Raw genomic sequence first — 12,388 nt, 5'->3', positions numbered from 1 at the left:
AGAATGATTCTTTACAAAGTAGGATTTATCCCCCCCTAAGACAAGATACTTGTATCTACGTTGGCCAATCTTTTTTATGAAGCAAAGTAATACCAACTCTTTTAATTTGTCTTTTAGTTTGGAATGTGGAATACTTGTGTAAAGAGTAGAAAAGTCAAATGTTTTAATACTGTTACAAGATGAAAGAGAGTTAGATTGTATGTACTCTAAAAGATATTTGGAATTTTTAAGTATCCACATCTGATTCACGCCACCTCTAGAATAGGCAGTTTCACAATAACTTTGAAGCCCGTCTTTGATTGCTGATAAAATAGATGTTAATAATTTAGAAAGGGGTTTCGTGGAGCACTTGGAAGACCCAGCAATATACCGTTGTTTGTAAGGACACTTATGTAGTTTAGGTATCCAATACAGTAATGGGAAGATCCAGTTCTTCATCTTTGGTTGAAATACCAAAGGATCAAAGAACAGACCTATGATTATCCAGGTTTTTCTCTTTGGCAAGTGTCGTGAGGGTATATGTTGGGTTTCCAAGTGAATTGTCTATACCTAGTTCGTTTATCAAGCAATTAATGTAATGACTTTTACAGACAAAAACGATGTTATTTGGGGCTAGGTCTGCGGGGACAACAACATATTTATCATGGAGGTCAGATAGGTGTTTAGCAACATTTTGATCTTTGAAGATTGACGTAGCATGGGCATTATTGATGGACCCATTCAGTTTTTTAATTCTGATTTGTATTAACGACCTCACTGCCTTAATCCATTCGGATAGAGTTTTTACGTCTTCCTTCTCGCGCTTAGCCCATTGCCTGGCATAATCCTCGACTGAATCCATCAAAATTTTAAAGTTGTATTTCCAATTGATGGATTTAGGCTCACGATATTTCGGACCTTTCGATAACACATTTCGTAGAGAAGTGTAATTAACAATGTTAAGGTCACCGTTAATAATGTGGCCAGCAGGATTATATGTGAATTGGAACTAGCACAACTGCAATCAGGAGGTTTAGACTTGAAGTCGTCAATATCGAGATCCTGCAAAACGCGTTTGTAATTGAAAATTTTAGTTGCAATAGGTTTGGTATACTAGGTATAAGAAATTATTGGTACAGACTGGTCTTTGAAATAAGGAGGTATTTTCGATTGAACTAATTTATGATGAAGGATATTGCCTAGGTTGACGCCATCGAGACCTTTGTTGGCAAAGGAAAGATTTAGAAAAGATCTTTTCTCTTTTTCATCTTTTCCAATGCGAACTGGCTTGAAAAGTCTGTGACTAGCAATATCCTAAATTATAGCTTGTAGTTTGTATTGGTTTAAATGAGGGTTTGTAACAGTGGATTCCAAATATAAATTGAACAGAGAATGAAGTTTTGAAAGGGGTAATGAATAAAGTTTCGTGCGAATGTGATGAATACCTAACCTAATATATGCATTTGTGTATTCAATTATGAGGTAAAATATTTGTGTATTGGGATGTTTATTTGGTCGGTACAATTATGTAACACTGATGTTGATAAATAATGTGTTCAATTTGATTGACGGTTAAGGAGGTGGATCATTGTAATTTAAGGTCCACCTTGTCCCTGATTATTTGGTGATAATGACAGTTGTCAATCATACTAGTATTGTATCAATACTCAATTACCTAATCAAAATAAACAAGAACTATCTTTAAAAAAGATATCCGACGTATTTAAATTTGAGTATATGTTTAAGACTACCATTTCGATTTACCATTTAAATAACGTTTTCTCTGTTTGTGTTCAGTGTTCTCAGTCCTCGTATCTTTCTGTTTACATTCACCAAAACCCCGCGGAAATCTCACATGCGTAGGTGCTTTCTAAAAGTCATGTACGTTCTTACAACAAAGTTTACATTGAAAATTATATAATTGTCCCGAATAAACAGCTGTCATGGATGCAAAGAGCTATTGGAGAAACAATTGTTTTAATAAAAATATAAATCTTTGTAAGATCTAGTTCAAATATTTATAGTTTTTCACATGCTTTCCATCACGATATAATTAACGAGACGTTTTTTCAAACACAACCAAATCAGGTCCCACCATGAAAGCATTTTGTCCAATCACAGAGAGGATTTTCGAGCATGCGTATTCTGTTGCCATAGCTAAGAGTCCTTAAGCTTAAAGGGCACACACCGAAAATATACCGACTACGTCGGAAAAAGCATGCACATCAACACACCTTTATTACATACATTCTTGAATGAACTGCTCCAAAAATATACCCATTTTTCACAGTTTATATTTGTATTATGTGCACATACATATAAACTACTGTATATGGAACTTATCAGTGTGAATATATGCAGTAATAGTAGCTAACCTGTCATGTTGTTAGGGAGGCAAGTGCCTAAGGAAAGATTTAGAACAAATTCCAATCTTTCCAAAAACTACTGAAACTGTACACTATATCACTAAACAATAATGTTAATATGAAATTGTATCACCAAGAATGCTAAGGGCTTCATCCTATCTAAAACCCTGACCAGTCATTATGTCATGATGATGGTCTTGAACACAGCCTGGACATATTTATCAGATAATTTTTAATTTGGTTGATCTTAATTTTTCATTAAAACATCATTAAAAGAAACAGACACCTATTTTTTTTTTAACTAACAGAGATTTTCAGACTCCCCACTGTGATCTCAAACATTTAATAAACAAGAGATTTTTACCAAATATAATTTGCCCTCTGGATCTACTTGTTTAATTTTACACTATTTGAAGCGGAATTTAATTTTGATCAATTTTATTACTATATTAAACAAAATAAATTAAAAAATTAAAAAGAAGATGTGGTATGATTACCAATGGGACAACTCTCCACACGAGACCAAATGACAACAAAAAATTAACAACTATAGGTCACCATACAGCCTTCAACAATGAGCAAAGACCATACTACATAGACAGCTATAAAAGGACCCGAAATGACAATGTGAAACATTTCAAACAAGAGAAGTAACGGCCTTATTTGTGTATAAAAAATGAATAAATAACAAATATGTAAACACATAAATAAAAGACAACCACTGAATTACAGAATGGGTTAAACATGTTAGCAGGATCCCAACCCTACCCCTACCTGGGACAGTGGTGTTATACATGTAAGCAGGATCCCAACCCTACTCCTACCCTGGCACAGTGGTGTTATACATGTTAGCAGGATCCCAACCCTACCTTTACACTGGGACAGTGGTGTTGTACAGGTTAGCAGGATCCCAACCCTACCCCTACCCTGGGACAGAGATGTTATACCTGTTTGCAGGATCCCAACCCTACCTTAACACTGGGACAGGGGTGTTATATATGTTAGCAGGATCACAACCCTATCTTTACACTGGGACAGTGGTGATATACATGTTATAGCTTACCCGTAGCCAGGGGTTTGGCGGGTTCAGACGAATTCCCCCTTGAAAACATGTTGGAATTGTGACTGTTAAAGTCGAGTTTGTGAGTCCAAATAACCCCCTCTTGGAAATTTCTGGCTACGGGCTTGTATAGTACTTATAATTTATGTTAGCAGGATCCCTACCTCTACCCTGGGACAGTGGTATTATACATGTTATGATGTTATAGTACTCATATATTCATGTTAACAGGATCGCAACTCCTACACTGGCACAGTGGTGTTATATATGTTAGCAGGATCCCAACCCTACTCCTACCCTGGCAGTGGTGTTATACATGTTAGCAGAATCCAAACCCTACCTTTACACTTGGACAGTGGTGTTGTACATGTTAGCAGGATCCTTACCCCTACCCTTGGACAGTGGTGTTATATATGTTAGCAAAATCCCTACCCCTACCCTGAGACAGTGGTGTTATACATGTTAGAAGGATCCCTACCCCTACCATGGCACAGTGGTGTTATACATGTTAGCAGGATCCCTACCCTACCCATACCCTGGCACAGTGGTGTTATACATGTTAGCAGGATCTCTACCCCTACCCTGAGACAGTGGTGTTATACATGTTAGCAGGATCCTACCCTGGGACAGTGGAGTTATACATGTTAGCAGGATCCCTACCCTGGCACAGTGGTGTTATACATGTTAGCAGGATCTCTACCCCTACCCTGGCACAGTGGTATTATACATGTTAGCAGGACCCCTACCTCTACCCTGGCACAGTGGTGTTATACATGTTAGCAGGATCCCTACCTCTACCCTGGCACAGTGTTGTTATACATGTTAGCAGGATCTCTACCCCTACCCTGAGACAGTGGAGTTATACATGTTAGCAGGATCCCTACACTACCCTGGCACAGTGGTGTTATACATGTTAGCAGGATCCCTACCCTGGCACCGTGGTGTTATACATGTTAGCAGGATCCCTACCTCTACCCTGGCACAGTGGTGTTATACACGTTAGTAGGATTCTACCCCTACCCTGGCACAGTGGTATTATACATGTTACTTACATATTCTCGTTCTTTTAATAGATGTTCCAGTTCGTTTAATTCTTTTGCTATTCTGGCATTTCCTACAAATGAAATGTAAAGTTCTTTTCAATTCTCAACTTGCAATTTTTATCTATCTGCTTCCGATGACAATCCAACAGATATTAAATGGAATTAATAACTTGATAGAAAACAGAATAGAAGATTAGAAAATTTTATTTTTAATCAGGGTCACAATGACATGCATGAATATTACAAATATAAGCTCTGTAGAGCTTTTCGTCCACATTAATATCTATAACAATACAATATTAACACATTCTGTAATTCAGAAATTATTGCAAGGATTTTATTAATTTGATAGCTGAAACATAGATCTGTATCATGTGTATATAGATTTTTTTGAAATGTGTAAAGGAATAAATATGTTCTATTCAGACTTTTGTTTTAATATAAAAAAAAACTAGAGGCTCTAAAGAGCCTGTGTCGCTCACCTTGGTCTATGTGCATATTAAACAAAGGACACAAATGGATTCATGACAAAATTGTATTTTGGTGATGGTGATGTGTATTAAGTTCTTACTTTACTGAACGTTCTTGCTTCTTACAATTATATCTATAATGAACCTTGCCCATTAGTAACAGAGAAAAATATTTGGTAAAAATTTACATAAATTTACCGAATTAATGAAAATTGTTAAAAATTGACTATAAAGGGCAATAACTCCTTAAGGGGTCAATTGACCATTTAGGTCATGTTAACCTATTTGTAGATCTTACTTTGCTGAACATTATTGCTGTTTACAGTTTATCTCTATCTATAATAGTATTCAAGATAATAACCAAAAACGGCAAAATTTCTTTAAAAATTACCAATTGGAGGGCAGCAAGCCAACAACCGATTGTCCAATTCATCTGAAAATTTCAGGGCAGATAGATATTGACCTGATAAACATTTTTATCCCATGTCAAATTTCCTCAAAATGCTTTGGTTTTTGAGTTATAAGCCAAAAACTGCATTTTACCCCTATGTTCTATTTTTAGTCGTGGCGGCCATCTTGGTTGGTTGACTGGGTCACGCCACACATTTTTTAAACTAGATACCCCAAAGATGATTGTGGCCAAGTTTGGATTAATTTGGCTCAGTAGTTTCAGGAGAAGATTTTTGTAAAAGATTACTTAGATTTATGAAAAATGGTTAAAAATTAACTATAAAGGGCAATAACTCCTAAAGGGGTCAACTGACCATTTCGGTCATGTTGACTAATTTGTAAATCTAACTTTGCTGAACATTATTACTGTTTACAGTTTATCTCTATCTATAATAATATTCAAAATAATAACCAAAAACAGCAAAATTTCCTCAAAATTACCAATTCAGGGGCAGCAACCCAACAACAGGTTAACCGATTCATCTGAAAATTTCAGGGCAGATACATCTTGACCTGATAAACATTTTTATCCCTGTCAGATTTCCTCTAAATGCTTTGGTTTTTGAGTTATAAGCCAAAAACTGCATTTTACCCCTATGTTCTATTTTTAGCCGTGGCAGCCATCTTGGTTGAATGACCGGGTCACGCCACACATTTTTTAAACTAGATACCCCAATGATGATTGTGGCCAAGTTTGGTTTGATTTGGCCCAGTAGTTTCAGAGGAGAAGATTTTTGTAAAAGATTACTTAGATTTATGAAAAATGGTTAAAAATTGACTATAAAGGGCAATAACTCCTAAAGGGGTCAACTGACCATTTCGGTCATGTTGACTTATTTGTAAATCTAACTTTGCTGAACATTATTACTGTTTACAGTTTATCTCTATCTATAATAATATTCAAGATAATAACCAAAAACAGCAAAATTTCTACAAAATTACCAATTCAGGGGCAGCAACCCAACAACAGGTTAACCGATTCATCTGAAAATTTCAGGGCAGATAGATCTTGACCTGATAAACATTTTTACCCCATGTCAGATTTCCTCTAAATGCTTTGGTTTTTGAGTTATAAGCCAAAAACTGCATTTTACCCCTATGTTCTATTTTTAGCCGTGGCGGCCATCTTGGTTAGATGACCGGGTCAAGCCACACATTTTTTAAACTAGATACCCCAATGATGATTGTGGCCAAGTTTGGTTTGATTTGGCCCAGTAGTTTCAGAGGAGAAGATTTTTGTAAAATCTAACGCCGGACGACGGACGCCGGACGCCAAGTGATGAGAAAAGCTCACTTGGCCCTTTGGGCCAGGTGAGCTAAAAATGGTTGTATATATATTGGTATCATGTTGGGGTCATCGTCTTCGTCCAAAGACAATTGGTTTTCGCACTCCAACTTAAGTAAAAGTAAATAGAAATATATGAAATTTTAACACCAAGGTTTATGACCATAAAAGGAAGGTTGGGATTGATTTTGGGTGTTTTGGTCTCAACAATTTAGGAATAAGGGGCCAAAAAGGGCCCAAATAAGCATTTTTCTTGGTTTTTGCTTTACAACTTAAGCATTAGTAAACAGAAATCTATGATATTTTAACATAAGGTCTATGGCAACAAAAGGAAGGTTGGGGTTGATTTTGGTAATTTTAGTCCTATCAATTTAGGATTTATGGGCCAAGAATTTTTCTTGGTTTTATACGACCGCAAAACTTTTAACTTTTTGGTCGTATATTGGGATCACGTTGGCGTCGTCGTCGTCGTCCAAATAAAAAATATTAAAAAAAAAACACTCCTAATGCTCAGATCGGTTGTCACTGTGCAACACAGTTAATAACACCATATAGGAAAACATAGAACCTTCTGTCATATAACACTGTCAAACATCCAAACATACTATCCACACTCATCTGTGTCCACACTTGTTTTAATATATAAATATACATCTCAGACATACAAAGTAAGATTGTTACTAAGACTAAGTCATTTAGTATTCAAAGAGTAGATACATGTAATTATAGATTATACAATTATCGTTGATCATATCTCAACAAGATTGACTTTCTTGCTGGAGCCGCTTGATAAACTGAGAAACAAGATTGACTTTCTTGCTGGAGCCGCTTGCTAAACTGAGAAAAGCACATGTTTGGGATCTATAATGTTCTGCTTTGTTTATATAGATTATAGGGTTTTCCCGTTTAAATGGTTTTACACTAGTAATTTTGGGCCCTTTATAGCTTGTTGTTCGGTGTGAGCCAAGGCTCCGTGTTGAAGGCCGTACTTTAACCTATAATGGTTTACTTTTAAATTGTTATTTGGATGAAGAGTTGTCTCATTGACACTCACACCACACCTTCCTATATCTATGTATCAGTTTAAAAAAAAAAATCTTAACATTGTCATGTAAGTAAAGGGATCTATGATCAGTTGTAAAATGTCAAAATGTTCACCTTTCATATTAAAAGCAGCTAACTCTTCACTACAGGAATTAATTAAATCTTCCAAAATTGGTTTTCTGATATCTTCATTAAACTATAAAGTGTCCTTCTTGCTTTCTTTAAATTCTCATCTATTGTAGCTTTACATGAATCGTCGTTTGTACGACATAATCCTATATGTGTTGCTTTATTAGAAGTTGGAAGAACAGAATTGTCTAAATTCCAAAAAAAATCATTTACTTTCTCATGGTGACGTGATTTAGACTGTATAACACAACTTTTTGCTGGTTGTATGCCTCACGTTTACTAAAATCAAAGGCCATATCAATTAAAATTTGCGTTTCATACGGACAATTACTAAGAATGGCTAAATCATCAGCGCAAGTAGGAGCACAACAAGAAATCGATCCAATTTTCCTCCATATCCTGAATCAGTTAAAATGTCTAAAAGTGTATTTATATAGTTTTGTTCAAGTCTGCACTAAGAGCTCCTCCTTTTCTTACGCCTTGTTCTATTCTAAAAGTGTCCGATATTTGATTATTCCATTTAACACAAGAAACAGCATTTTTATATAGATTATCAATGATTAAAATAGATTGTTCCGGAATTTTCATTTGATATAATCTTCTGATAAGCCTATCATGTTTAACAGCATCGAATGCATATTTTACATCAAGCACATTATTATTGTTTGATCATTTAACTCAATACATTCCTTGTGATATTCTTCTATAATAAAAGAGCAGTTTAATGGTGCTGTTCTTTTAGTAAATAATCTGTTTATCGTTATTTTACCTATTACCATGTTGCCAATTTCATTGACAAACTGGCACGTCAGCCCTTCCCAGCGGGCACATGACGTTGTTTCAACTGAAAAATTGTTGAATTTTGGTTGATTCGTCAACGTAATTATTTTCAACGTCCAATATTCAACCACAATTCAATGTTGATTCAACGTCTTAATTTCAACGTCTTAATTTCAACGTTGAAATTTCAACAGAAAGTTGATGTTGATTCAACGTCTTATTTTCAACGTTGAAATTTCAACAGAAAGTTGATGTTGATTCAACGTCTTATTTTCAACGTTGAAATTTCAACAGAAAGTTGATGTTGATTCAACGTCTTATTTTCAACGTTGAAATTTCAACAGAAAGTTGATGTTGATTCAACGTCTTATTTTTCAACGGAAATGATAATTTTAAACATTTCCCGCTCTTAAAATTTTGCTACCCGGAATATCACGGAAAAAATTCCGAAAGTTCATGCATGTCGATATTTTTTTGCTCATTCATTTGAGGTCATCAGGCATGGTCACATTTGTTCATCTTGTCACACTAGGAAAATTCAGAAGAAACCAAGAAATTTTGAGGTAATGATAAATTTCATCCAATTATTTGCAGAGAATAGATATTCCACTAAATATATTTTTCACACTGATCAAGAAATGTGAAAATAGCACAAACATTATATGGGGACGAATATATATTTACCAGTCTATTATAAATAGGAAGGAACGCAATACCAATTTTATTTTTAATAATTCCTTGATATGAAAAAACGTTACCTAGCTGATTTCTTTGTTTACATTGCATATGACGTTTTATCAACATGATTGAATTAAAAAAAATAAAACACACAGACTTCGTCCCCATTCACAGGTTATGCCTGCCTCATATTCACGGCCGACACTCGGCTAACCGAGAGATAGGTCTGTTAATCTATATTGAGTATGCGGCTATATAGGCGGTGGGTCTGTTAATCGGGTTGCATGGCTATACGTCTGTTAAGAGTAAAACTCACAATTTAATGTCAAACTCTGTTAAATATCCATATTTTTTGGCATATTATGAGAATCACATCAAAAAAAGAAAAGTGTCTGACAAAATGATATCTATCATAGAACATTTTCCACCATTAAAAAAAATGCATAGCCTGCGCAATTTTACGTAAAACGAAAAGGCGTCGCGCAAGTATCTGGTTTTTATGCTTGTACGCATAGCAATATTTTAGATAAAAGGCCAAAAACCATTTTTAGATATGATTTAAAGGACACAAAGTAGTACTTTGGTTCTAAAAAATCAATTGTCGTTGATAAATATTTCATAATTGTTATATACGTTGAGTTATACCACATAATAATGAATATTAGAGGAATACAGTCTGTTAATGGGTTGGACAATTTAAATCGTGTCAGTTAAGAGTTATTTAGCCACGACAATAGTCTTACTACCTTGAGTTTATATTTACACATTAAAAAAATGAGATGTACTTGTGACGAAAAAATTACAATACGGTGCAACAGTATCCTTATAGAAAGAGCACTTTTTTTCTCTCTGCATTTCATTAAAAGGGTGTGTCACTTCAAATTAGCGTTATATGGACTGATTGGCCGCTCGAATTCGCATCAATTTATTATTTACGCCAAGTTATCAATCAGCCTTATTTTTTTGTCTGTTCAAAATCTGTAACATCTATGAATCTGTCATGTGTTGCAATGCAGCTGGTTAAATTCCATGCGTTTTCTTTGGAATACTAGTACTAAGGCTTTTCTACCTCAGGAATAGATTACCTTATGCCGGCGTCACACATTGGCGGATAGACCGGTGTGCACCAAACTTACAGAGAAAACTGACAAAGTCGGTATACGTTAGTTGAACGCCATAAGAACGCTTAGCAATCGTTCAAACCGCGTTGCATAAGTTTGAAGTACGTCGAAATACAAAGGTAAAATTAAGAAAGGAAATGGGGAATGTGTCAAAGCGACAACAACCCGACCATAGAACAGACAACAGACAAAGGCCACCGATGGTCTTCAATGTTGAGAAAAACTCCCGCACCCGTAGGCGTCCTTCAGCTGGCCCCTTAAAAAATATGTACTTATACAGTGATAATGGACGTCATAATAAACTCCGAATTATACACAAGATAAAATTGAAAATCATATAAGACTAACAAAGGGCAGAGAATCCTGACTTGGGACAGGCGCAAAATTGCGAAGGGGAAAACATGTTTAAAAAAGCATACAACGTTACGCAAACATACGTTTTTTGAAAGCCGGATAAACGCTTAGCCTTAGGTACGCTTCTAGTACACCAACACACGCTTAAAGCATATTGGCAGCGTAAATGATTTTTAACACGCCGGAGCTATACGCTGATGTGTGACGCCGGTATTAGTTGTATTTCCTCAATGCTTTTCAACTTTGTTTTTGGCCTTTTAAACATTTTTTCGAGCATCACTGATGAATTTTTCGTAGACGAAACGCGTGTCTGACGTAAATATAAGGCGCAAATATCAAATTTCAATCCTGGTATCTATGAAGAGTTTATTTCCGGTATGTATTTTCCTTTGTACCGAGTCATCATTCTTATTTTCTGCCGCCTAAGGAAAAATCTTGCAATTAAGTTCTAAACCGTGGTTCTAAACAAGAAATAGACATTAGTAATTTTTTTTTATATTAGTGTTGGGTGCTGATTTAATGTGTAACAACAATGCAAATTTATATTCCTTTAAATCACAATAAATGTATAATAATAATTTTATTTTTCGAGTAATGATGTATTCCTATGATATCGTAAGTCATTTAGCCGACTCGCAGTCCGCAAACGTGCTTGGTTTTCTATCGAGTGACATTCAAGGTGGTGTAGAGAAAGGTTGATGTTGAAAGGTTTTTGTCTATATTTGTTTGCTTTATAAACATATTTCAGTTCATTTGATAAAAAAAAATCAAAACATAACGAAGTTTATCTCTGATTTATGTACTTGTTAACTATGTAAATGACAAATGGGTGCCATTCATATCAATGAAACAGAATCCACATGATATATGCGACCATTCTTTGATGAAATTAATATTACTTTGATTTTACACTTTTTAAAATCATTTCTATCAATTTTCAGATCTCATTGTCTAAACTTATGTTTCATTGTCCATGTTTTGTTTCCATTTATTCTAGCCACGAATCTTGAGCCTATCTCTTTATTCAGATAACATCCCATATAGCAATTAAATTATACTTGTAATGTCATTCATAACTCTTAACAGACCAATTAACAGACCGAGTTTTATACATCCGACCCATTAACAGACCATATTTTTATCAAAAATTGATTTATGTCACCAAAAAACAGTTTTTCGTGTAGATTTTTCACATATTGATGTTAATATGGTAAACAAACATAATGCCAGTCTTTTTTCGATGTTCAAAAGATTGCATACAAGTACATTTGTAAACTCAACCAACTTGTCATTTTTGTGTACATTTTGTGTGTGTAAAATGTGTATAAATTTACTGATGAGTAACTCGCCTTTTCATTTTATAGATCGTTTATTGAAGCTAGAAAAAAAAGAATTACACCACTGGATTCAGCAATCCAAATCATTTTGTCAGACATGAATAGTTTTTATGATATAAATATAATTAAAAAGTTATACAATGAAACATAATGACCTTGCACTGATTTCCACGATAACATCTGATTAACAGACTTTAGCCAACCCGATTAACAGACCCAACGCCGATATAGCCGCATACTCAATAAAGATTAACCGACCTATCTCTCGGTTAGCCGAGTGTCGGCCGTGATA

General features: G+C 35.0%; 1 protein-coding gene across 1 annotated transcript in view; it reads right to left on the bottom strand.

Moving 5' to 3' along the window:
* The window catches only part of LOC134720547 (MAM and LDL-receptor class A domain-containing protein 1-like), a 211,211-nt gene that overhangs the window by 170,274 nt on the left and 28,549 nt on the right, over positions 1 to 12,388 (bottom strand). The window contains exon 2 of the mRNA XM_063582861.1: positions 4,458 to 4,519. Coding sequence (XP_063438931.1) covers positions 4,458 to 4,519 — 62 coding nt within the window. The remainder of the gene's footprint in view (positions 1 to 4,457; positions 4,520 to 12,388) is intronic.

Source organism: Mytilus trossulus, chromosome 6, assembly GCF_036588685.1.
Source record: "Mytilus trossulus isolate FHL-02 chromosome 6, PNRI_Mtr1.1.1.hap1, whole genome shotgun sequence".
Classification (NCBI taxonomy): domain Eukaryota; kingdom Metazoa; phylum Mollusca; class Bivalvia; order Mytilida; family Mytilidae; genus Mytilus; species Mytilus trossulus.
This window is presented reverse-complemented; position numbering and strand designations above follow the sequence as displayed.